Source organism: Podarcis filfolensis (assembly GCF_964270895.1).
Source record: "Podarcis filfolensis genome assembly, chromosome: 8".
Lineage (NCBI taxonomy): Eukaryota > Metazoa > Chordata > Lepidosauria > Squamata > Lacertidae > Podarcis > Podarcis filfolensis.
The window spans coordinates 86802950-86830004 of NC_139611.1; the positions used below are offsets into that span (position 1 = coordinate 86802950).

The window sequence follows — 27055 nt, forward strand, 5'->3', positions numbered from 1 at the left end:
CTTCTGTGATGTAGGTATGATGTATCTGGGGTGGTGGTCTTGAGCTACACCCCTTCTGTGATGTAGGTATGATGTGTCTGGGGGTGGTCTTGGACTCGAGGGCGGGCAATTTAAAATGTCTATATAAGGGCGGGCACACCTTTGTTCTGGGTCCTCCTCCTTTCCTGCGTGTGAGGGGAGCACCCTGTTGCAACAGTTCAATAAAGACCAGGCTTACTAGCTGCTTTGCTTCTCAATATTCTCTGCTTGGCCTCTGTTCTTTTCTCCGACTGATGGAGAACCTGCAAAGGACTCTGTAAGGGCTTTTGTGTCCCCCATAAGGAAATAAGGGCAGATTTTCGTTTATTACACTTGAGAGGTCTGAAGGTGCCAGTCCCCATCACACCTGCTGACTTTCCAGAATTCTGCACTGCAGGAGAGGAGAATTGGGCAGATAAAGGGCTGATTTAAATAGGAAGGTACCTTATGGTGCTCCTTACGCCAGGGCTGAAGCAACAGCGGCACCTACAGGCAGCTCAGGACATTGCTAATCCTATAGTAACATTGCCCTCTCTCCCTCCTTCCATCCCGAAGCCAGAGGGGGGGGTATGCTCTGGCCCCACCCACCATCTAGAGAACTAAGGGGTGCTGGTCGGGTGTGAAATATGCTAGTAAAAGCACGGTGCCCCTCCAAATCAGACTGCACTGCTTTGAGTATGTAACTTCAAGCATTGGCAACTGTGCTCGCTACTTTTCCTCTGCCCTCCCCGTTCCTCTTTCCTCTTGCATCTTTTTGATCGAGAGCCTGCAGGCAAGGCTTGCCTGACCTTTCAGTCTCCTAGGACACCTGAGAAGTTTTACAAGTAAGGAATAATGTTATGAAACCACCTGGGTCAGAGCGTTGGTCCATCTAACCATGTTGTCTACTCTGGCTGGCAGCCGCTCTCAGTCTTTCCCTTCACGTTCTCCCAATGGACCTTTTATTTTTAATTTGGAAATGCTTTTGTATTAAATGTAGGCAATCTCTCCCCCCGCCAATTAGCTAAGGCCTCTTTCCTATTGTTGCCAACTGCCACGCAGACACCATGCTCTCGTGTACCTACAGTGGTGTGAAAGGCGTCAGGCTTGGCTCCCGGGGTCTCCTCTTGGCCCCAATCCGGTGGCTCCTGGGGAAAGGAAAGACAGGTAAATCTTTTTAATCTTTTTTGGCAATTTTATTTATTTATTAACGGTCTTATGTAGATTCCTATGATGTAAGTCACGAAATTAAAAGACGCCTGCTTCTTGGGAGAAAAGCAATGACAAACCTAGACAGCATCTTAAAAAGCAGAGAAACCACCTTGCCAACAAAGGTCCGTATAGTGAAAGCTATGGTTTTCCCAGCAGTGATGTATGGAAGTGAGAGCTGGACCATAAAGAAGGCTGATCGCCGAAGAATGGATGCTTTTGAATTCTGGTGCCGGAGGAGACTCTTGAGAGTCCCATGGACTGCAAGAAGATCCAACCTCTCCATTCTTAAGGAAACCAGCCCTGAGTGCTCACTGGAAGGACAGATCCTGAAGCTGAGGCTCCAATACTTTGGCCACCTCATGAGAAGAGAAGACTCCCTGGAAAAGACCCTGATGTTGGGGAAGATGGAGGGCACAAGGAGAAGGGGACGACAGAGGACGAGATGGTGGGACAGTGTTCTCGAAGCTACCAGCCTGAGTTTGACCAAACTGCGGGAGGCAGTGGAAGACAGGAGTGCCTGGCGTGCTCTGGCCCATGGGGTCACAAAGAGTCGGACACGACTAAAAGACTAAACAACAACAAATGATGTGAGTCAAGGGCCCTGCCTCCTAGGCTGCTCCCTAAAATATCACTGGTTTGCTCATTTCTATATCAATTACTTTGGTGAAATACATATTTTGTTATGTACAAATGGCTTTAGATTCCTATTAGGTCCATCAATTACCATATAGCATATATTCAACACAAAAAAACAGCGGCCATTTGTTGTTGACAAAGGACAGCTGGACATATAAAGGGCCCCATTACCTTCAGGAGCTTAGGGCCTCATCAAACCTAAATCCAGCCCTGGGCAGGAAGGTAGCCTTGGCAACACCTGTTCTCAGAGATCTGCTCTGCTTCCCAGTGGCCACAGTCAAGGTGCTGCTATTAATATATAAAGCCCTGGACAATTTGGGACCAGTTCACCTGTGAGATCAGCTTATCCCAAGTACCTCCCTCTCAACCACTTTGATCTATGGAAATGGCCCTGTTCCAGCTGCCGCATAAGACCCCATTCCACATTTCTAAAGAAGTCAATATTTTAGTGTGGCAGCACCTGCACTCTGGCACCAGGCAAGCAGATGTTGATGCATGTTTTCATTGTTTATTTTATCTTCCGAATGTTTTGAAGAGTTTTCATGGTTAGTTCTGCTGTTCTAGCAGTTCCCTCCCTGCGAGAAGCCAAGTTACAGGGAACCAGGCAGAGGGCCTTCTCGGTGGTGGCACCCGCCCTGTGGAATGCCCGCCCACCAGATGTCAAAGAGAAGAACAACAACTACCAGAATTTTAGAAGACATCTGAAGGCAGCCCTGTTTAGGGAAGCTTAAAATGTTTAATAGGTTATTGTATTTTAATATTCCATTGGAAGCCTCCCGGAGTGGCTGGGGAAACCCAGCCAGATGGGCAAGGTATCAATAAATAAATTATTATTAGTAGTACAGTGGTGTCCCGCAAGACGAATGCCTCGCAAGACGGAAAACTCGCTAGACGAAAGGGTTTTCCGTTTTTTGAGCTGCTTCGCAAGACGAATTTCCCTATGGGCTTGCTTCGCAAGACGAAAATGTCTTGCAAGTTTGTTTCCTTTTTCTTAACACCGTTAATACAGTTGCGACTTGACTTCAAGGAGCAACTAATAGAACGCAGTGTACATAGTAGCCTTTTTTGAGGTTTTTAAAGACTTTGGTGATTTTTGAAGCTTTTCCAAAACTTCTTTTGCAGCCATTTGGTAAGTTAAGCTTTTAAAACTTTTTTGGGGGTTTTTGGATTTTGGGTTGGGGTGTTTGGAATTCAAGGACTTGGTGTTGGGGAGGGGTTTGCAAGAATCTGGAAGCTTGTTTTTTTTCCTGCATTTTTATGATTTTTTGTGACCATTGGGCCACTCTGCTGTTTTTTTAAAAAAATTCTGGATTTGAATTTCTGTGTGCTGGGTGGCTGGGGGAACAGTTGGGGAGGGGTTTGCAAGAATCTGGAAGCTTGGTTTTTTTTTCCTGCATTTTTATGATTTTCTGTGACCATTGGGCCACTCCGCTGTTTTTTAAAAAATTTTCTGGGTTTGAATTTTGAAATGCTCTTTGCAGTATGTGTGACTTTAAAGAGCACTTAATAAACTCTTGTTGTACCAAATTTGGCTTTGTTTGGACTTTTTTTGCCCATAGGAACGCATTAATTGATTTTCAATGCATTCCTATGGGATTTCGTGCTTTGCAAGACGAAAAATTCGCTAGACGAAAAAATTCATGGAACGAATTAATTTCGTCTTGCGAGGCACCACTGTAGTAGTAGTAGTAGTAGTAAACTGCTTTTTCTTTTCTTTTTTGCAATCAAGTGCTATCTTAATCTTATGAAATAAGTAAATGCATACACAATGCCCACATCCATCCCTTTACCACTTACCTCTCGCCTTTCAAACGTTTCCGCCGAGGCCTGGAAAAAGAGGAAAACGTATATTTACACTCTAGGTAACAAGCGGAAGGGGAGGGATTGGTTGAAGCTGATCTGGTGTGTGCGTCTCTCCCGTAGAAAAAGCACAAAGTCTGGCATCCTGTTTTCGAAGTAGCCAAATATCCCTAAGAACCTAGGAATGTAGATAGACTGCCGATGCAGCTGGAGGTTCCACAAGGACCTAAGAAGAGCCTGGCTGTTGGATCAGGCCAATGGCCCAACTAGTCCAGCATCCTCCATGAATTTGTCTCTTCCTCTTCTAAAGCCATCCAAACGGGTGGCCATCCCTGCTTCCTGTGGCAGTGAGTTCCATGGTCTAACTCTGTGCTGTGTGAAAGGAGCCCTTTCCTATATCTGTCCTGAATTTCCAGCTTCATTATATGTCCATGAGTTCTAGTCTTATGAGAGAGGGAGACGAGGAATTGCCACTTTCTCCATGCCATACATGCAAAACATGATCTAAGTGTGATTTGACGAATGATCTTATGAATATCTACATGAGTTTGGAAGGCAGAATAGCCTGGTGTGGGTACAAAACCCAATCCTTTCTCAATAATAATAATAATAAAATTTTATTTATATCCCGCCCTCCCCAGCCGAAGCCGGGCTCAGAGCAGCTAACAACAGTAAAATAATACAACATTCTAAAATCAATGCATTCTAAAATCAATTCAAAATCAAATTAATGGCAACCATTGGGCTAGAGTTCTGTGAGGATTACCAAAGGAGGGGGTCAGACTGTGCCTTGGCCAAAGGCCTGGTGGAACAGCTCCGTCTTGCAGGCCCTGCGGAAAGATGTCAAGTCCTGCACGGCCCTAGTCTCTTGTGACAGAGCGTTCCACCAGGCCAGGGCCAGTACTGAAAAGGCCCTGACTCTGGTCGAGGCCAGCCTAACCTCCCTGTGGCCCAGGACCTCCAAGATGTTTTTGTTTGAAGACCGTAAGGTCCTCCGTGGGACATACCAGGAGAGGCAGTCCCGTAGGTACGAGGGTCCTAGGCCGTATAGGGCTTTAATATACTTAATTCTGCTCTAGTTAAATTATGAGAAGACAAATTAACAACGAGTGATTCTGTTGAAATCCTTTTCTCCTGTGAGGACGTGTCATCTGGCCCTTGCGAAAACCCGGACAGCGCCTACTGGATCTAAGCTGCAACTCCCTATCTCTCTCCATGTCACTGTGACTGGAGGCACTAATGGAATCACAGTCACTAGGGCGTATTTCCACCAGCACATCTTCTGGTCTGTTTGTTCTTGTTTTTATCATTGTCACTGAACCACCAATATACGTTTTGTTGTGAGCATAATCATTTTTGTCCCCGTTGAATTTCTGCGCTTTCAATTACCTGACCTCCTCCGTGAAGGTCTTTAGATCCTTCTCTACAGTCTGCATCAATTTGTCCACTTCCTGGGTTTTTAGTTGAGCTTTCAGATTATCCGATACCATACTTATTTATAAACTTCGACTATATCGCTTCTTCCTCTTCTTTTCCCCTGAACTAAAGAGTCCCAAATGCACATTTTCTAAAATTCAGGGAATGGGTGTATATGGGGGAGAGGGGGGGACCTCTGTACGTGCTCAGGGGCACTTTTACAAGTGCACCGTACATTATAGGTTTGGGAAATAGGTTCTGGGGTACAGCGAGAATGAGCTGTGGCATGAAACGGAACCCTTTCCCTCCCCAATTTTTTTTCGGGTTTTCACAATATTATAAACAAACAAACAAACACACAAGACAAACAAACATAAATCATAGCCTTATTGAAAATTAAGTTAAGTGACTTCCTCGCTTCCCCTTGGTTGAATTTCATTGCATGTCCTTTTAACGGTTTTCCAAATCCCAATTCTTATGAAATTTAACTTAAACATTAACATCCTTAAATCTTCACCTTATGGAATTAAACATATTAATTCATCACTTAACATAAATAAAATCCTAAGCCAATTAAGTATCTGCAAGCTATTTTCAATTAATTTGACTTAACAAATTTAACTAGATAATCATTAAATTTATTCCACTCTTCCTGATACTCCTCCTCCTTCTGGTCGCGGAACCCTTTATGCCCCTCCACACACCCCCAACATCCAGTTGCAGACCCTCCCTGCCAAATCTCCCAGCTGGCTCCTGCTTGGCCTTCGTCTCACCTGCAAGAGCAACGGGTGTGCTCCACAAACTTCATTTCTTCCTGCTGCGTCGTCCCCAGGATGGGGCTCACTCGGACCACCTGCCAAGGGGGAAGGGGGACACGTCACCTTCCACCAGCTGCACGCACTCCAGCTCCTGCCCTCCCCAGGCACCTGCCCCACTAGACGGCGGAGACAGTGCGCTGGGGAAGACTGAACTTTGGGCCTCATCCAGCCAGACGTACCCTCGCGTGCCTGCTAGGCTTCTCGCCAAATCCTGGATCAGATCCAATGTTAGTCATACACTAAACTAGCCAAGGGATGGTTTCCCCATATGTACTGGGGATGCCCAGCGGTAAAGGAATTCTGGAATAAAATCCTAAAGGTTATTAATAAACTGTTTAAACTGAAGCTTTCAGTAGACTTTGATTTCATGACAATGGGAACACGGCTAGAGAGAAAGGGGACCAGTTTACTTTCAAAGCTATGATATCAGCGGGAAAAGCAACGATAGCTTTAGGTTGGGAAGATAGAGGAAAATGGACAGTAGAGGCATGGAATAGTTATTTTTTTGAACTTATTCAGTTGGACATTGTCGCAGTAACGTCACAGGAAACAACGTGGAAGGTCAAGTCCACAGGAACAGATGGAACCCCTATCTTCAATGGATAAAAACTACTGGAACAAAAGACATTCAGTGGAAACGAAAGACGCTATGCCCGTGGCTGAGGATAATTGTTTGACCCTTCCAATGGATATTGGGGGTTGGGGGTGGGAAGGGAGAGAAAGGAAAAAAATGTACGGGAAATTTAAAAATTGGAAGGCGATAATATAATGTATGCAAAAATCCCGAAATTAAAAAAAGAAAAAATATATATAGTCCGGCCCACCACATGGTCTGAGGGATGGTGGACCGGCCTACGGCTGGGGGGGGGGGGGGAAGGCTGAAAAAGTCATATGGATTTGACCCATTGGCATCCATCGTGGAATCACTGAGTTGGAAGGGGCACCCGAGGGTCATCTAGTCAAACCCGCTGCAATGCAGGAATCTCAACTGAAGCATTCATGACTGATGGCCAAACAGCCACTGCTTAAAATCTCCAGGGAAGGAGAATCCATCACCTTCCCCGGCGTTGAATAGCTCTTTGCCGCCTTGCCTAAGGTTTAGTCGGAATCTCCTGTCTTGTATCTCAAAGCTGTGGGTTCGAGCAGTCGCCCGGTGCGGCCCGCCCCCCCTGCACCCCCCACGCTACGCCACTGGGTTCGAGTCCTCCCCTCTGGAGCAGGAGAAAACAAGCTAGTTCCCTCTTCCATGGGACAGCCCTTCATGCAAAGATGGCTATCATATCACCTTTCAGTCTCCTCTTTTCCAGGCTCAGCTACCTCAGCCGTTCCTTGCAAGACTTGGGAGGTTCATCTGCCATGAGTTCTTTCGTTGTGATCCCTGCATTGACTGGGGGGTCGGCTGCATGACCTCTGGGGGATCCCTTCCAACCGTACAGTACTATGAGCATTAAGTGTGCCTCTGGTTTTACATGTAACTAAGCAACTGTGAGTCTGGGACCCTGAGCAGACCCCAGTTGCTGCAATAAGTGGAGTGAGGTTGAGGGAACACCACCAGAGCTTTGCAAGGTGACAATGGTAAGGAAGGGCTGAAGTTGCAATTCCTGCTTTGCAGCGGGTTGAGCTGGATGACCTTTGGGGGTCCCTTTGAACTCTACAATTCCATGATGCCTCTGTGGTTCTAGGACTCGGGGCAGGGCAGCAGCCCTTTCCCCACTGGCGCACCTGCAAGTCGATGGTCCGGGTCTCCACCGCGATGCACTCCAGGCTCTCGTCTCCACAGCAACCGGCACATCTCCAGAGGGGGACACAGGGGGGCTTGAAGATGTGCTCGGCCTCGTGGGGGAATTCGCTCAGGATGTCCACCAGGGTCTCCCGGGCTCGGCAGTAGCTGCGGCTCCAGACCTCCTCAAAGGGCACCACTGCAGAACATACAGTCAATATCTACATGAAGCCGCTGGGAGAGATCATCAGGGGGTTTGGGCTGGGTGTTCATCAGTATGCGGATGATACCCAGCTCTACCTCTCTTTCAAATCAGAACCAGCGAAGGCGGTGAAGGTCCTGTGTGAGTGTCTGGAGGCGGTTGGAGGATGGATGGCGGCTCACAGATTGAGGTTGAATCCAGCCAAGACAGAAGTACTTTTTTGGGGGGACAGGGGGCAGGCGGGTTTGGGGGACTCCCTGGTCCTGAATGGGGCAACTGTGCCCCTGAAGGACCAGGTGCTCAGCCTGGGAGTCATTCTGGACTCAAAGCTGTCCATGGAGGCGCAGGTCCATTCTGTGTCCAGGGCGGCTGTCTACCAGCTCCATCTGGTACGCAGGATGAGACCCTACCTACCCACGGACTGTCTTGCCAGAGTGGTGCATGCTCTGGTTATCTCTCGCTTGGACTACTGCAATGCGCTCTACATGGGGCTACCTTTGAAGGTGACCCGGAAACTGCAACTAATCCAGAATGCAGCAGCTAGACTGATGACTGGGAGCGGCCGCCGGGACCACATAACACCAGTCCTGAGAGATCTGCATTGGCTCCCAGTACGTTTCTGAGCACTATTCAAAGTGTTGGTGCTGACCTTTAAAGCCCTAAACGGCCTCAAAGGCCCGGTATACCTGAAGGAGCATTTCCACCCCCATCGTTCTGCCCGGACACTGAGGTCCAGTGCCGAGGGCCTTCTGGCGGTTCCCTCATTGCAAGAAGTGAGGTTACAGGGAACCTGTCTGGGCCTTCTCGGTAGTAGTGCCCGCCCTGTGGAACGCCCTCCCACCAGATGTCAAGGAAATAAGTTGCTATCTTATTTTTAAAAGACATCTGAAGGCAGCCCTGTTTAGGGAAGTTTTAGGTGAGCTCCCGTTGCTCGCTCCCTGCTCCTGCCCACCTAGCAGTTCGAAAGCACGTCAAAGTGCAAGTAGATAAATAGGTACTGCTCTGGCAGGAGGGTAAACGGCGTTTCCGTGCGCCATTCTGGTTTCGGTGTTCCATAGCACCAGAAGTGGCTTAGTCATGCTGACCACATGACATGGAACAACTGTCCATGGACAAACGCCGGCTCCTTTGGCCTGTAAAGCGAGATGAGCACTGCAACCCCTGAGTCGTCTGCGACTGGACTTAACTGTCAGGGGTCCTTTACCTTTTTATGAAATCTAACTGGAACTCCAGCCAGTAATCTGGCCGAAGCATTTTGGACCACTGACATTTCCATTTTTGACCAACTGAAAACCCCATGTGGAGCACATTGCAATGATCCAGCCTGAAAGTTACCAGTGCCTGGAGTGCAGTGGCCAAGTCATCTCTGTCCGAAAGGGGCTGTAGCTGGCGAACAAAACGCTCTTTGCCCCTGGGTGCAAACTTTGCAATTTGGAAGGTTGTGGCTTTTCCACGTGGGGAAGGCAGTGAGTTTTTCAGAAAGGGGAAGGTGGGAACAAGAAACTCACCTCCTGCTGGCTGCTCGGAAGTCAACACCGGCTGTAAGTGAACGGAGGACCAGTTAGAAAGGAGCACCCTTGGGTGGGGTCTGCGATAGTACACTGAGGTCTGGCTCCAAGGTCCTTCTGGCGGTTTCCTCCCTGCGAGAAGCCAAGCTACAGGGAACCAGGCAGAGGGCCTTCTCGGTGGTGGCGCCTGCCCTGTGGAATGCTCTCCCTTCAGATGTCAAGGAAATAAACAACTACAGTGGCACATGGGTTCTCAAACACCTTGATACTCAAACAACTTGGAACCCAAACACTGCAAAGCTGGAAGTACCGTAAGTGTTCTGGTTTGCGAACTTTTTTCGGAAGCCAAACGTGCTCCATTTTGAGTGCTACACTTCCAATTTGAGGACCACACTTCCACTTTGAGCATTACGCTGAGGTCTGTCTGTTTCTGCTATTTTGCATTTTTGTTTTTGCGGCTTTTTTGTTTTGGTTTTTTGACTGTGTGAAACCCAATTCAGCTACTAACTGACTGATCGTGTGACTGCAGTACATTGTTTATTGCTTTCCTTTTATGGATCAATGGTCTTGCTAGATAGTAAAATTCATTTTAAATTGCTGTTTATGGGGTTGTTTATAAAAGTATGGAATGTGTTAATCCATTTTGCATTACTTTCTATAGGAAAGCACGCCTTGGTTTTGGAACGCTTTGGTTTTGGAATGGACTTCTGTAACGGCTTAAGTTTGAGAACCAAGGTACCACTGTACATGACTTTTAGAAGGCATCTGAAGGCAGCCCTGTGTAGGGAAGTTTTTAATGTTTGATGTTTTCTTGTAGGTAGACCTTAATTCTAAAGAATTAAGTATCTGAAGAAGTGTGCATGCACACGAAAGCTCATACCAAGAACTAACTTAGTTGGTCTTTAAGGTGCTACTGGAAGAAATTTTTTTTTTATTAATTCTTAATTCTAAAGCAGTTCTTTTAAAACTATCTAGAAGCTGTTTTACCAGGGATAGCCACTAGATGGCGGTCCACCGCTACAAGACAATTAAAAGTTAGCTTCAGCTCAAGGGAATCAATCGGCCGGTTTTCGGGGGCAAAAATTATTGTCTATAATCATTTTATGCATTTTATTATTCCATAAAATTTATACACCGTTTAATTGTATTAAAAAAAGAGCTATTGACGGCAGTTTGCAAAAAAAAACCAAACCAATGAAATTAGCAATAAGAAGAACTGACGACAATTATTCTTTCAAAAAGTTGAACAGGCTAAAAACAGATTAAAACTCGCACCAGCTTTCTAAATATCTGGGCAAAACGGCGTTAATTCATTTATTTACAGGCTACAGCTCGTCTCGCCATGCATTTGAACGTGCGCATGTCCACTTGCAGAGAGAGTCTTGCCCTGGAATTTCTTAAATAAATTAATAGCTTTGCCTAGTGGTTAGAATCCCCCACTCGACCGTATTGCTGCCTCTCAGCCTAACCTACCTCGCGGGGTTGTTGTGGGGGTTAAATGAGGACGGGAGGGATGCAGGCGCAGCTCCTTGGAGAAACAGGTGGGACAGAAATATGGTAAATAAATAACAGTAAATAAATATATATTTTTAAGGCCTTCTTTTCTCAGGCATCCGAATCAATTCGAGCTGTTTTGCCTCCACTGGGTTTGTTGGTTTCTCTGCCGCTTCTAGGGATATTACTGGGGCGCGGCGGTGTGCCATATTCCCCCCTACTTTTAACTTGGCTTATTTGGCTGTCGCTTAGACGATGGAGCGCATCTCGTTTCGGCTGATCCGGAGGACAGGACCCAAACCAAACAAGAAAAGGCGAATTCAAGCTAAACATGAAAAATACCTTCTGGCCGGGACAGGCGCAGAGCTGCCCTTCGCTGGAGGCTCATAAGCAGAGGCGATGAATAAGGCAATGAAATTAATAATGTCTAATGAATACAAAAAACGTTCGCTAATGAATGCCCGCCGGGTTGATTCATCCCCATACGGAGAAGAAATCTGTGCCCCTGCTGCAAAAAAAACCCCCGCTTTGCAAGGACCACGGCGCGCTCTGCCTGGGACAGAAATAGTTTCTCGCCTCCTTCCAAACTCTCTGCACCCCCAGATGCATTTTTTAAAAATACGCAAGGCCGGATAGTTCAGGGGAATTTAACACCCGTCTCCCGCTGGCTCTGCCCACGGCAACAGCGAGGCGAGGCTTTCTGGGACACATGGCAAGACCTTCGTGCTGGGAAGAAGGTTGGTCTTTTTCTTCCCTTTTCCACTTTTTGAAGAGGGCATGCAGGAGCCCCGAGCCCTGGAAGAGACCCTCGCGCCTTTCCCTCCTCCTCCAGACCCCACCCGGTGCCACCCGGAGGCTCTTTTTACCTGAGCGCACAAGAGGGCGATTGCCACCAGGTACCCAGGGACTGGCATCCTCTTCGTCCTGGGTCTGCTCGAGGAGCGGACGATGGGTGCTGGGGCAGCGAGGTCCAGGCTCGCCCAGCTCCGGAGTCAGCAGAGGAGGGCATCAGCCAAGCCGGAGGGGGACAAGCGGGTGGCACCGACCGGGCGCTCCATGGATGGCAGCGGAGAGGGAGACCTTTCTTCTGACCCGCTTCTCCTGGAAGTTGGAAGCAAATAAGAGGATGGACGAAATGAGGGAGGGAGAGGCGGGCCAAGAGTGTTGGGGGGGGGAGGCTGGGAGGCTGGGAGGCTGGGGGGGGGGGCAGGAAGGGGCAGAGGGAAGCGGGATCAGGGCATGTCCACGAGAGAAGGAAATAAAGTTGGAGCTCCACCCCAGCTGGAAAAAGGAGGGGCTTTCAGAGGCAGGCTGCCCCCCCCCCGTCGAAGCTCCAGCTGGAGCCTCTCCAGGGCTCTGTCTGTGCTCAGGGAACCGGGGGTGAGGCGGGGGGGGGGGGGACGGCAACTTAGCAGATGCTAGGGAATGATCCCTGCGCCCTGGCACGGGAAGCGGCGCCTGCGTGCGTCTTGGCGCACGCACACGGGGCGCTTCTGGCCACGCAGGTGGAAGAGTCTTGTGGCATCTGAAAGGAGGGCGGTGCCAGTGTTGTGCGGTGGTCAGAGCGGGGGTTTACAAAGTGGCCCGTGACGCCCCCTGGGGGCGGGGGCGGGATTCACCCAGGGGCGCTGGAAGTGGTGATATAAGGACCCTGCTTTGTTGTTGTTGTTTAGTCGTTTAGTCGTGTCCGACTCTTCGTGACCCCCAGGACCAGAGCACGCCAGGCACTCCTGTCTTCCACTGCCTCCCGCAGTTGGGTCAAACTCATGCTGGTAGCTTCGAGAACACTGTCCCACCATCTCGTCCTCCGTCGTCCCCTTCTCCTTGTGCCCTCCATCTTTCCCAACATCAGGGTCTTTTCCGGGGAGCCTTCTCTTCTCATGAGGTGGCCAAAGTCTTGGAGCCTCAGCTTCAGGATCTGTCCTTCCAGTGAGCACTCAGGGCTGATTTCCTTCAGAACGGAGAGGTTGGATCTTCTTGCAGTCCATGGGACTCTCAAGAGTCTCCTCCAGCACCATAATTCAAAAGCATCCATTCTTCAGCGATCAGCCTTCTTTATGGTCCAGCTCTCACTTCCATACATCACTACTGGGAAAACCATGGCTTTCACTATACGGACCTATGTTGGCAAGGTGATGTCTCTGCTTTTTAAGATGCTGTCTAGCTTTGTCATTGCTTTTCTCCCAAGAAGCAGGCGTCTTTTAATTACGTGACTGCTGTCACCATCTGCAGTGATCATGGAGCCCAAGAAAGTAAAATCTCTCACTGCCTCCATTTCTTCCCCTTGTATCTGCCAGGAGGTGATGGGGAGAACCCTGCTAAAGCGGCTTTATTAAGCCAGGCACTGGTTATCACTTCATCAAGGCCACCCATTGCATTGAGAATGTGCTGAGTAGCGAGTTAGTCCCCAATAATGTGGAATGTTAAGACTCTTGCTAAATGACTGTCAGATTTTGAAAGGCGGGGGCCGCTCGACTGAGTTCATCTGTGCTGTTGAATCAATTAAACTACATCGTTTATATTGGAATCTGAATAAAGATGCAATTAATCTTCCCTGCTTTGAATTTTATTGGGCTATTATCTTGCTCAGTGGGTCGTGGAATCTGCTATTTTGAATAATGCTTTTTATAGGGTGGGTGGGGTTCTGGGGCATGAGTTTATGGAAGCAAGCGGGTTTCTGAGTTTGGGTGCCACTGCAATAATAATAATAATAATAATAATAATAATAATAATAATACTAATAATAATTTATTATTTATACCCTGCCCATCTGGCTGGGCTTCCCCAGCCACTCTGGGCAGCTTCCAACAAAATATTAAAATACAGTAATGCATCAAACATTAAAAGCTTCCCTAAACAGGGCTGCCTTCAGATGTCTTCTAAAAGTCTGGTAGTTGTTTTTCTCTTTGACATCTGGTGGGAGGATGTTCCACAGGGCGGGCGCCACCACCGAGAAGGCCCTCTGCCTGGTTCCCTGTAACTTGGCTTCTTGCAGTGAGGGAACTGCCAGAAGGTCCTTGGCGCTGGACCTCAGCGTCCGGGCAGAACGACGGGGGTGGAGATGCTCCTTCAGGTATACTGGGCCTTTAAGGCCGTTTAGGGCTTTAAAGGTCAGCACTAACACTTTGAACACTGCTTTAGCATGTAGGACTGAGACCTGCGAGAGACCAGGGTTCACATCCTCCCACTTGGCCATGGGGTTCACCAGGTGCAGCCTTCAGGGCCAGTCACTGCCTGACAGCTTAACCTACCTCAAAGGGCTGTTGTAATTAATGATGTAGTGCATACCTTTATTAGGCCAGCCAAAATACCACAAAATAAAATATCACAAAATTAGCTTCTGAGTCCTCCAGAAATCTTCATCAGGCTTGATGGGAGAAGGGAGGAGGGGGAAGGGAAGGGTTTTGGTTTTTCGGCTGTTGAAAACATGGAGATTCAGGCCAACATTTTCCCCTCCCTGCCTGCTTCCCATCCCATCTCACTGTTCTGTTTTCTTGCTGGCCTGTTGAAGGACTGTGAAGAAACGAAAAGCTTCCAGGCTATTTTGCAATATTTGGTTTGGCCTGTTGTGAGCTTTGGAATTTTTTTTCTTACAGACCAACGTGTGTGTGTGTGTGTCACATAGACAGAGATATATTTGATGCAGGCATCTGAAAGATCACCACATATGCTGAAGAAAGGGCTCTCTGCACATGCTCTGGGACACTCTCTTCCACCGCCACCCAGAACAGCAGCCCCCACCAGGCAAGACAACTTTCTGCAGCAATGGGGTAGGGAGCATAATTCCCAGGCCCTCTTGCCTTTCTTGCCTTTTTAAAATCATTTAATGGCTTTCATTTGCTAGGAAAGCGCTCTCTGCACATGCTCCACTTTGTGGTTTAACAACAACAACAACAACAACAATAATAATTTATTTCTATCCCGCTCTCCCCAGCTGAAACCGGGCTCAGAGTGGCTAACAGCAATAAAAGTACATAGCATTCTAAAATCAATTCATTTTAAAATCAATTCAAAATCAAATTAAATTAAATTAATGGCAACCATTGGGCTAGAGTTCAGTGAGGATTACCAAAGGTGTGCAAAGGAGTGCAATGCACAAGCCCCAGGGGAGAAGAGAAGACTGGGTTGTGATATGGTAACGGTAAAGGGACCCCTGACCATTAGGTCCAGTCGCGGATGACAGGGGTTGCGGCGCTCATCTCGCTTTATTGGCCGAGGGAGCCGGCGTCATGTGGCCAGCATGACTAAGCCGCTTCTGGAGAACCAGAGCAGCGCACGGAAACGCCGTTTACCTTCCCGCCGGAGCGGTACCTATTTATCTACTTGCACTTTGACGTGTTTTCGAACTGCTAGGTTGGCAGGAGCAGGGACCGAGCAACAGGAGCTCACCCCGTTATGGGGATTTGAACCTTCTGATCGGCAAGCCCTAGGCTCAGTGGTTTAACCCACAGCACCACTGCGTCCCTTGGTGATACGATAGCCATCTTCAAATATCTGAAGGGTTTTCAGGGGGGAGATGGAGTAGACTTATTTCCTCCTGCTCTGGAGGGCAGGACTTGAACCCATGGTTTCAAATTATGACCCATTGGGATCCCTTCCAAGTCGAGAAGTCTATGATTCTGTGAGATTCCAGGACTAAAAGGCGGTGTGCCATCAGGGCAGCTCCAAAGAATCCCCCTGAATCTCTTTGGGCTGAACGAAGAGGCCTTGGGGGTGGGTGAGATTCCCACCCCATTTTTCTTGCTGTGTCATTTCCCAGCTGAGGAAGCTCTGTCTGTCTCCCGTGGATCCTGTCCGCCTCACACCGCAGTCAACAAAGCTAACAGGGTCATGCGCTTTGGACCAGCTGGGATCACCGCACAGGTGTCTTCTACACGACCCTCCGAAAAGCAGGGATGGCGTCATTCCAAGGACCTCAATTCCTGGATGCAGCTGCCGGACATTTGCCGGCCTAGCAGCTGGGTCCTGCGTGGCTCACAGCTACAGAACGGGACAGGCTTTTGGCAAGGGGACGCCCCTGCATTGCTGGAGTCAGCGGACACTTTGCAAGGCTGGGAAGCCAGCTCAGCACACAAGGAACCAAGGCTGGGCCGGATGAGGGGATTTGACCGACAGTCATCAATCGTGGACCTGCTGACAGCTTGCATGTCTGTTTGACTTTGATCAGCAGAGGAAGGAGGAGGAGGAGGGGAGTCCAGTCAGAGGGAAGGGAAGTGACCCCAATTAAGGAGCTCTCCGCTGGAGGGGTGAGGAAGCATCCCTTCCACAAGGAGACCACAGGGACATAATTCAGCCTCCCTCCTGTGCTCTGGCCTTCATTCCCTCGCTTAAGGAATCATGGAACGGTAGAGTTGGAAGGGAACGCCAACGGTCATCTAGCCCAACCCGCTGCGTGCAAGAATCGCAGCTAAAGAATTGGCCCAGTAAACCCGAAGGAGCGTCTCCACCCCCATCGTTCTGCCCAGACACTGTGGTCCAGCTCTGAGGGCCTTCTGGCAGTTCCCTCACTGTGAGAAGTGAAGCTACAGGGAACCAGGCACAGGGCCTTCTCGGTGGTGGCGCCCGCCCTGTGGAACGCCGTCTCGTCAGATGTCAAGGAAATAAACAACTATCTGACATTTAGAAGACATCCGAAGGCAGCCCTGTTTAGGGAAGTTTTTCATGTTTGATGTTTTATCGTGTTTTTAATATTCTGTTGGGAGCTGCCCAGAGTGCTGGGGAAACCCAGCCAGATGGGTGGAGTATAAATATATTCTTCTTCTTCTTCTTCTTCTTCTTCTTATTATTATTATTAATAGATGCCCATACAACCTGTCTTTCAACAGAGGAGAGGGCGCCCCTTTCCGAGGGAGTCTCACTGCCAACTTCATAGAATCACAGAATTGTGGAGCTGGAAGGGACCCCGAGGTCCGTATAGTTCAAGCTATGGTTTTCCCAGTCGTGATGTATGGAAGCGATAGCTGGACCATCAAGAAGGCTGATTGCCAAAGAATTGATGCTTTTGAATTCTGGTGCTGGAGGAGAAGCTGAGGCTCCAAGACTTTGGCCACCTCATGAGAAGAGAAGACTCCCTGGAAAAGACCCTGATGCTGGGAAAGATGGAGGGCACAAGGAGAAGGAGATGACAGAGGACGAGATGGTGGGACAGTGTGCTCAAAGCCACCAGCATGAGTTTGGCCAAACTGCGGGAGGCAGTGGAAGACAGGAGGGCCTGGCGTGCTCTGGTCCAGGGGTCACAAAGAGTCGGAATAGTTGTGTCTAAACAACTAAACGACAGAAGAAGAAGAAGAAGAAGAAGAAGAAGAAGAAGAAGAAGAAGAAGAAGAAGAAGAAGTCGACTTGAGGTTTTCAGCTTTCTCGAGAGCATGGAGCACCTTGCGTTCCTTCGCTCAAGGAGAGACGCTGATAGCACAACACACTTTGCTGCCAACCCACAAAGAACGAACTGTGGGTCCCTAGGAAGCGCTCCTCCCTGCATTACAGGGGGTTGGAATAGATGACCCCTGGAGGCCCCTTCCAAATGTACAATTCTATTTTTTAAATATTGTTTATTTATTTATTTATATTAGATTTATACTCTGCGCTAATATACGCTGGAAGTCGCCCAGAGTGGCTGGGGAAATGCAGCCAAATGGGCGGGGTATAAATAATGAAAATATTATTATTATTATAATTAAGATCTCAAGGCGGTTCACACAATAAAATACAGGATAAAAGGAGCAAATAAGTAAAACGGGATAGCAAAACACAGACACATTGAAAAGACTGCAGAATTCTATGGTACTATGATTATTAAACTGTGGCAGTTGAATTTAATAAGAGTAATAATAATTTGAAGCAAGCAGAGTGGGGGGGAGAGAGGCTATTTATGTCTCCACCAGGAGAGCTTTGGGCGTGACCCTCCGTGCGACATTATCCTGGCTGGTATTTGCCTCTAATAATAGACGTCTCCTGTGGTGTGTGCGCCTTGCCCAACACCTGACCCTCTCCAGGTCCCCGGCCTCCTCAGAGTTTGCAAGGAGCCCCGGGGGGCCTTGGGCACTGATGGCAGGGTGGGGGAGAGAGAGGGGCAGGAGGGGAAAGGCCTTGTCCCCCGTGGGTGGGTGGGTGCCAGGCTGCATTGCAGATCCTTGCATCAGCTGCAGAATCCAAGCCCCTGAGCAGCTGGGCATTCCCTGGCTCGTCTTTCCTGCTGGGCAAACTCGGCTGCAGGGTCCAGTTTGGAAGGGGGTCGCCATATATGGACACAAGGGAGCCTGGGCAGGGGGCTGTCGCTCGTCTCCCTCAAGCCCAAGACCTTGCCAGCCTTATTCCATCCCCTCTAAGAACCTAAGGAGAGCCTGTTGCGTCAGGCTGGTGGCTCACGAGGTCAAACATCCCGGACACGCTAACGGGAAGCCCACCAGCAGGATTCGAACGCAAGACCCCTCTCCCCGTCCACTGCCTCCCGCAGTTTGGTCGTTTAGTCGTGTCCGACTCTTCGTGACCCCCTGGACCAGAGCACGCCAGGCACTCCTGTCTTCCACTGCCTCCCACAGTTTGGTCAAACTCATGCTGGTAGCTTCGAGAAGACTGTCGAACCATCTCGTCCTCTGTCATCCCCTTCTCCTTGTGCCCTCCATCTTTCCCAGCATCAGGGTCTTTTCCAGGGAGTCTTCTCTTCTCTTCTCATGAGGTGGCCAGAGTACTGGAGCCTCAGCTTCAGGATCTGTCCTTCAAGTCTTACTGCTGTTATTTCTGAAGTTGCTGGTTTGCTCGGCTTCCTGGCCAGGCAGGCTGGCAAAGGCGGCTGTTCTTTGGCGGAGAGCGCTGTCTCCTGTCCCATGGCAGGCCGGGCTGGGAACTGGGGGGGCGACCAGTGTGGGAATGGACCCCTGGCTCCCTAGGGAAGGCTCTGCGGCTCTGAGAAATGCCTCCGGCAGCGACTGATCTGACGTGAATGGCGAAGGGTCGGGTCAGCTCTCTGTATAAACAAGGAGCAAGGTTACTCCCGGGCTTGGCGTGTGTCTGGGAGTCCAGCTGCTGGCTGGCAGCCAGCCCTTCGTATCCCTAAGGCCTCCCGCCTCTCCTCCCTCCGGACCCAAATGCCCAGAGCAAGGGATGCTCCGAGGCCTAGTCACCCCAAATAGGATTCCAGGTGGCACCCCAGCGGGTAGCTCGGTTGGCAGAGCGCAAGACTCTTAATCTCTCTCTTTTTTTAAAAAAAAAATACCGTATTTTTCGCTCTAGAAGACACACCAGACCACAAGACACACCTAGTTTTTGGAGGAGGAAAACAAGAAAAAAAATATTCTGAATCTCAGAAGCCAGAAGAGCAAGAAGGATCGCTGCGCAGTGAAAGCAGCAATCCCTCTTGCTGTTCTGGCTTCTGGGATAGCTGCGCAGCCTGCATTCGCTCCGTAAGACACACACATTTCCCCTTACTTTTTAGGAGGGAAAAAGTGAGTCTTATAGAGCAAAAAATACAGTAAGTGTTTCGTCTTTATTGATTTAAAATATCATCTTGCATATACATTACAAATAGTTACAGCAAAATTAAACACAAAACTATAAAAGAACAAAGATAAGGAAAATAAAAATAAAAAAGCAAAGAAGAGTTAACAATAAGAGATGAACATCCTGTCTTTTCTAATGAAGTCTTCTGAAAGAAACTTCCAAACATTCTTGTACTTTTTCCATTGTCTTAATTTTATTGCACAGTTTGTTTTATAACTTTTCCTGTATATTTTTCTAGTATATGTATTCCATTTGTTTATTATATACAAGTATCATTCAGTTCTGCTAGGGTAACGTCATTTTTACAATATATTCTTTGAATAGTCTCCATTCTCTAAATAATTTTTGATTTGGGGCTCCTCTGATTTTTCCGGTCAGCTTTACTAATTGAAAGTACTCTAGCATGAGTGATTGCCAATCTATTCTTGTAGGTGTTGTCTCACTTTTCCAACTTCTGGCTATCAGTAATCTCAGGGTTGTGGGTTCGAAACCCAGATTGGGCAAAAGATTCCTGCATTGCAGCAGGGTTCGACTAGATGACCCCTTGTGACCCCTTGTTGTTGTTTAGTCGTTTAGTCGTGTCCGACTCTTCGTGACCCCCTGGACCAGAGCACGCCAGGCACTCCTGTCTTCCACTGCCTCCCGCAGTTTGGTCAAACTCATGCTGGTAGCTTCAAGAACACTGTCCCACCATCTCGTCCTCTGTCATCTCCTTCTCCTTGTGCCCTCCATCTTTCCCAACATCAGGGTCTTTTCCAGGGAGTCTTCTCTTCTCCTGAGGTGGCCAAAGTCTTGGAGCCTCAGCTTCACGATCTGTCCTTCCAGTGAGCACTCAGGGCTGATTTCCTTCAGAATGGAGAGGTTGGATCTTCTTGCAGTCCATGGGACTCTCAAGAGTCTCCTCCAGCACCATAATTCAAAAGCATCCATTCTTCAGCGATCAGCCTTCTTTATGGTCCAGCTCTCACTTCCATACATCACTACTGGGAAAACCAAACCATTGTGACCCCTTGCAACTCTACAATTCTATGCGTAAGGCAGCTAAAGGAGTTTGATTGGGGCCCCCCCAAGGCACCCCTTCTCTTTCCCACATTGCTGGATTCCTGCAATGTGCTCTTTGTGGAGCTTTCCTTGCGCCCGAGCCGGAAACTGCAGCTAGCGCAGAATGCTGCAGCATGATTGCTGACGGGAGGGAGGCCTTGTCCACATATAGCATCTGTGCTCACAGATCTGCCCTGGCTGCCAATTTGCTACCAGGCCAAGTTTGAGGCGTTACTATTCGTGTGTGACACCCTTAACGACTTGGGATCAGTTGACCTGCGAGAGCGCCTTGCCCCATAAACAACCAGCCGACACCTTCGATAACAGCCCTTCAACCTTTGGAAGAAATCGATATTTCAGTGAGGCAGCACTGACCCTGTGGAACTCCCTGCCTATTGAAATCGTGCAGGTGCCTTCACTGTACAGTGGTACCTCAGGTTACATACGCTTCGGGTTACATATGCTTCAGGTTACAAACTCCGCTAACCCAGAAATACTGCTTCAGGTTAAGAACTTTGCTTCAGGATGAGAACAGAAATCGGGCTCCAGCGGCGCGGCAGCAGCAGGAGGCCCCATTAGCTAAAGTGGTGCTTCAGGTTAAGAACAGTTTCAGGTTAAGAACGGACCTCCAGAACGAATTAAGTACTTAACCAGAGGTACCACTGTAAAGGTAAAAGTAAAGGGACCCCTGACCATTAGGTCCAGTTGCAGACAACTCTGGGGTTGCAGCGCTCATCTCGTTTTACTGGCCGAGGGAGCTGGCATACAGCTTCCGGGTCATGTGGCCAGCAGGACTAAGCCGCTTCTGGCGAACCGGAGCAGTGCATGGAAACGCCGTTTACCTTCCCGCCGGAGTGGTACCTATTTATCTATTTGCACTGGTATGCTTTTGAACTGCTAGGTTGGCAGGAGCTGGGACCGAGCAACGGGAGCTCACCCCGTCGCGGGGATTCGAACCGCCGACCTTCTGATCGGCAAGTCCTAGGCTCTGTGGTTTAACCCACAGCGCCACCCATGTCCCAGGCTCGGAGTCTACATATGTGTAAATAAAGGTATACATCCTGAAAGATATATTCTGTTCTCACAGTGGCCAACCAGACGCCCGTATGGGAAGCAGGACCTGACAGCCCCCAGGGAACGCAGAGCTGGCTCTGTTTTCAAGAAGGGTGTTTTATGGACAAGGAAATTCATCCCATCGCAATGGACCACAGCGAAGGTGTGTGACCGAGTGTGTCTGTGAGAGCAATGGAGGGGGAGGTCTTGAATGGAGGAGGCGAGTTTTCCACACGGTGGACGCGATCCACTAGGTCACTGGAGGCGGGCGGGGGCGGGGCGGAGATAGATGGATGGATGCAGAAGACAATAATAGACAGACGGGGCGATGGGAAACTGAAGAATGCCGTGAGAGAGTCGGATAGAGGAAATAACAGATAGAGGGGCAAGGGTGAAAAGCTGAGCGGCCAGCTCATTATGGGATGGATGGAGCAAACTCTGCCAGCAATGAGCAAGGCCACCAGCCCTGTCCATCATCCCGTCTGGTGAGAGACACAGCCTGTCAGCCCAGCGCCATGATTCTGTCCCTCCACCTGCAACGATGAAGGGTATTTAGCAACACAGCTGCATCAGGCCAGGCCCCATCGTCCTCCCCACAGAGCATCCCGCTCCGTCCGTCCACAAATTGTGACTCTCTCTCTTCTGTCTGGTAATTGGGATGCCCCTCTGTGGATTTCATAGGGAGACGGGCTTGTCAGCACACATTAGCCTTGATAACAAATGGAACCCCTCAACAGTTATCTGCCCTTATTCCCTTATGGGGAATACAAGAGCCCTTACAGAGTCCTTTGTAGGTTCTCCATCGGTCGGAGAAAAGAACAGAGGCAAACCAGAGAATATTGAGAAGCAAAGCAGCTCGTAAGCCTGATCTTTATTGAACTGTTGCAACAGGGTGCCCCCTTCACACACAGGAGGAGGGGGACCCAGAACCTAGGTGTGTCCGCCCTTATATAGACATTTTAAATTGCCCACATTGGAGTCCAAGACCATCCCCAGAAACATCATACCTAGATCACAGAAAAGGCGGTCTACAACAGAAATCTGAATGCGTTGTTCTTCTCCTGTCTGGCAGGTTACCTGTTAATGCTCACTTGATTGGATGTCCTGGGGAGTCTGGCCAGTCTTTTGTAATGATAAATACTTAGTTCCTGAGCCAGGTCACAGGCTCACCCTATTCATACACAGACATACCCTTAAGACAGGATTTGTGAAGCAAAAGACAATGGGGAGGCTTTTCCATTTTCCTTTGAACTTGCAAGAAAACATTTGGTCAGTTTGGGAGCCAAAATGGCTTCCTGGCTGTTTTCCTGTGCTGCTTCAGACATGTGGTTTATATATATTTATGTACATGTTTGCTTGGTACAATTATGAACATTTATTATATATATAGGACGTGGGTGGCACTGTGGGTTAAACCACAGAGCCTAGGGCTTGCCGATCAGAAGGTTGGCGGTTCGAATCCCTGCAACGGGGTGAGCTCCCGTTGCTTGGTCCCTGCTCCTGCCCACCTAGCAGTTCGAAAGCACGTCAAAGTGCAAGTAGATAAATAGGTACTTCTCCGGCGGGAAGGGAAACGGCGTTTCCGTGCGCTGCTCTGGTTCACCAGAAGTGGCTTAGTCATGGTGGCCACATGACCCGGAAGCTGTACACCAGCTCTCTAGGCCAATAAAGCGAGATGAGCGCCGCAACCCCAGAGTCGGCCACAACTGGACCTAATGGTCAGGGGTCCCTTTACCTTTACCTATTATATATATGAGGAGCGCGGGTGGTGCTGTGGGTAAAACCTCAGTGCCTAGGACTTGCCGATCGTATGGTCGGCAGTTCGAATCCCCGCGGCGGGATGAGCTCCCGTCTTCGGTCCCAGCTCCTGCCCACCTAGCAGTTCGAAAGCACCCCTAAGTGCAAGTAGATAAATAGGTACCGCTTTATAGCGGGAAGGTAAACGGCGTTTCCGTGTGCTGCGCTGGTGCTGGCTCGCCAGAGCAGCTTCGTCACGCTGGCCACGTGACCCGGAAGTGTCTTCGGACAGCGCTGGCTCCCGGCCTCTTAAGAGAGATGAGCACGCAACCCTAGAGTCGGTCACGACTGGCCCGTACGGGCAGGGGTACCTTTACCTTACCTTTATTATATATACGAGACCTTAATTTTTTTATTTCAGTTAGAAGCAGTGTACCTCTCCATCCGAAGCCCAGAAGCTGAGCTTTGCAAGGAGTGTGGTCTATGAAAGGTGCATTATCCCAACAGAAAACTGAGGAATCGCGGTGGGAAAAGGGTGAGGCTAACAGAAAAGCTTTGCAGATGGATCAGACCAAAGGCCTTCTCAGCAAAGCATCCTGTTTCCCACAGTAGGGCGACCAGATGCCTCTGGGAAGCAGGACACAATGGGCTCAGTCATCGCATCCCCCCACCTGGAGCTCCAAGCAAGGAGGATTCAGAGGAGATATTCCTGGAGGGAGCTGACAGCCATCATTAGAACAGCCATAAATAGAGGAGAGGGCTATTGGTTGGCTTCTAGCCAGTGCCGGATTTACGTACAGTGGTACCTCGGGTTACATATGTTTCAGGTTACATACGCTTCAGGTTACAGACTCTGCTAACCCAGAAATATTACCTTGGGTTAATAACTTTGCTTCAGGATGAGAACAGAAATCGTGCTCCAGCAGTGCGGCGGCAGCAGGAGGCCCCATTAGCTAAAGTGGTGCTTCAGGTTAAGAACAGTTTCAAGTTAAGAACGGACCTTCGGAACGAATTAAGTACTTAACCTGAGGTACTACTGTATAAGCTAAATAAGCTATAGCTTAGGGCCCCACTCTCTTGGGGCCCCCAAAAAAATTAAAGGGGGGAAAAACTGGATGCACATTTCCAAAATATAAGATAAAAAACAAATAAAATAAAACCTACATACAGCAACAGTGTTTTGTGTTGTGATGCTTTTGAATTCTGGTGCTGGAGGAGACTCTTGAGAGTCCCATGGACTGCAAGAAGATCCAACCTCTCCATTCTGAAGGAAATCAGCCCTGAGTGCTCCCTGGAAGGACAGATCCTGAAGCTGAGGCTCCAAGACTTTGGCCACCTCAGGAGAAGAGAAGACTCCCTGGAAAAGACCCTGATGTTGGGAAAGATGGAGGGCACAAGGAGAAGGGGACGACAGAGGACGAGATGGTGGGACAGTGTTCTGGAAGCTACCAGCATGAGTTTGAGCAAACTGCGGGAGGCAGTGGAAGACAGGAGGGCCTGGCGTGCTCTGGTCCAGGGGGTCACGAAGAGGCAGACATGACTAAACAACAACAACAACAATCTGTAACATTTAACAGTTTTAAAGATGTGCAACTCCCCGTAATTTCCATAACAAGGTAATTCACACTGTTCACTGCAAGAATCTATTCTGTGGGCTTCCATGCATTGCAGACAGTTGCAGGCTACAGAAACCAAAGCAACAGCTGGAGAAGCTGGCATTTGCCTCTCAGCAAAAATCTCCAATAACAACAACACCGTCAGGCCAGCCCAGAAATTGCTCCACTCAGCTCTCTGCTGCTATCCAGCACCCTTCCTGTGTAGGCCAGATGGTGCCTGTCTGGTTGCAGAAGGCACTTAAGCCAGAAAGACCAGTATATTGGGGTCTGAGGGTTCAAGGCCCCGATCCTTTGGAAGGTCGCACAGGGGTGTTTGCAAATGGGGCACAACTCTTGGACCATGTACAAGTCCCTTCCCCACCCAAACAACTCGCCAGCATGTTTTGCAACACTAGAAGGAGGTCCTGGGATTTTCCTTCCCTGGTGTTTGGTTCCATGGCAAAATATTCTGGATTATTTGTCGCTGGAATCAGGAAACCCTCCTGCTATTTTATAAAGTTAATTCCGCCATCTAGTGGCCACGGTCCTCTCTGCAAGCCGCATGCTAAACTCAACTCTGGTTTTTATTTTATTTTTAAAAAAGAAATCAGTCACACAGATACTGCAAAATGAGGCAGCCCATGACTTTAGGGCAAATGTCCAGGGCTCTCCCTCAAGAGGATGAGGTGGGGGCAGCTGGGCTGGGAAACCACATTTTGAAACGAACACTCACGACACGAGAATTTGTGGGCATGCGAAGCTGTGGGTTAAGCCACAGAGCCTAGGACATGCCGATCAGAAGGTCGGCAGTTCGAATCCCCGCGACGGGGTGAGCTCCTGTTGCTCGGTCCCTGCTCCTGCCAACCTAGCAGTTCGAAAGCACGTCAAAGTGCAAGTAGATAAATAGGTACCACTCTGGCAGGAAGGTAAACGGCGTTTCCGTGTGCTGCTCTGGTTCGCCAGAAGTGGCTTAGTCATGCTGGCCACATGACCCGGAAGCTGTACGCCGGCTCCCTCGGCCAAGAAAGCGAGATGAGCGCCGCAACCCCAGAGTCGGCCATGACTGGACCTAACGGTCAGGGGTCCCTTTACCTTTTTAAAGCAGATGAATGTTGGAAAATTCAGGACAGATAAAAGAGAGTTTCTTGATTTTTTTGATGTTTCAGTTATTTAATTTCTATACCGCTTGATATATTTAAGCTACATGTTGTATTATTTTATTGTTGCTAGCCACCCTGAGCCCGGCTTCGGCTAGGGAGGGCAGGATATAAATAAAGATGTATTAATATTTATTACATCTAAGCGGTTGTACGGAAAACGGAAGCAGCAACAGAGAGAACTTCAACAAAACGTTGCAAAGACACGGTTACATACAAAAACGTTATATTAATGCAAAGTTACTAATAGGGACTGCCTTGTTTTCATAAGCCACCTATAAGCCAAGCTGCTTGGTTGAAGAGTGAAGGGTACAAATGCTCTAAATAAATAATAATAAATAAATGAAGCAATACTTGGAGGGGTTAAGAGTATTATTTCCAGAGTCTAAAGTTACCTAATTACGCCACTGGGTAGCTTAAATTTCACAGGAACCTAAGAGCTGCCGTGTGCTGGGTCAGGGCGAGGAAAACACTCTGTACCAAATGGAGCCAAGCAAATGCCTCTGGAAACTCCGAAGGCATGGCCTGCCCCTCTTATTTGTGCCCCCCCCCCAGGAACCTTGTGCACGCAGAGGTAGACTACACCCGTCCATGGAGGTTCTGCTTTGCTGGAATGGAGTATACCACAGTGGCCACAGTGATCCATGCGACGGTCACCTCCAGGCTTGATTATTGTAACTCGCTCTATGCGGGGCTGCCCTTGAAGCTGACCCAGAAACTCCAGTGGGTGCAGAATGCCGCAGCGAGACTCCTTACGGGGTCTCTGCCATGGGAGCATATTCACCCAGTGCTTTACCGACTGCACTGGCTCCCGGTGGAGTACAGAGTCAGGTTTAAGGTGCTGGTTTTGACCTTTAAAGCCCTAGGCGGCCTAGGACCCTCGTACCTACGGGGCCGCCTCTCCTGGTATGCCCCGCGGAGGACCTTAAGGTCCTCAAATGACAACATTTTGGAGGTCCCAGGTCGCAAGGTGGTTAGGCTGGCCTCAACTAGGGCCAGGGCCTTTTCACTACTGGCCCCGACCTGGTGGAACACTCTGTCACAAGAGACTAGGGCCCTGCAGGACTTGACATCTTTCCGCAGGGCCTGCAAGACAGAGCTGTTCGGCCTGGCCTTTGGTTTGGACTCAGTCTGACCCTTATGTTTCCCTCCCCTTATGGTTTTGATGAAGCT

At 49.1% G+C, this 27055-nt stretch overlaps 1 protein-coding gene and 1 long non-coding RNA gene across 4 annotated transcripts in view; one reads left to right on the forward strand and one right to left on the reverse strand.

The window, feature by feature from the left end:
• LOC310769210 overlaps positions 1-25827 on the forward strand; it is a 34138-nt gene extending 8311 nt beyond the window's left edge. The window contains exons 2-3 of the long non-coding RNA XR_014551528.1: positions 21428-21556; positions 23552-25827. This is a non-coding gene — a long non-coding RNA (uncharacterized lncRNA). The remainder of the gene's footprint in view (positions 1-21427; positions 21557-23551) is intronic.
• Positions 1-27055, reverse strand: part of LOC310769053 (snake venom vascular endothelial growth factor toxin HF-like) — a 57501-nt gene that overhangs the window by 3744 nt on the left and 26702 nt on the right. For 2 of the 3 annotated variants that reach the window (XM_083628125.1, XM_083628124.1), the window contains exons 2-7: positions 11670-11904; positions 9310-9340; positions 7602-7798; positions 5835-5914; positions 3643-3672; positions 1083-1145 (exon numbers count right to left, since the gene is read on the reverse strand). In XM_083628125.1, coding sequence (XP_083484251.1) covers positions 1083-1145; positions 3643-3672; positions 5835-5914; positions 7602-7798; positions 9310-9340; positions 11670-11717 — 449 coding nt within the window. In that variant the 5' untranslated portion in view covers positions 11718-11904. Of the gene's footprint in view, positions 1-50; positions 1146-3642; positions 3673-5834; positions 5915-7601; positions 7799-9309; positions 9341-11669; positions 11905-27055 lie in introns of those variants that run through there. The other variant, XR_014551411.1, reaches the window with a different exon arrangement.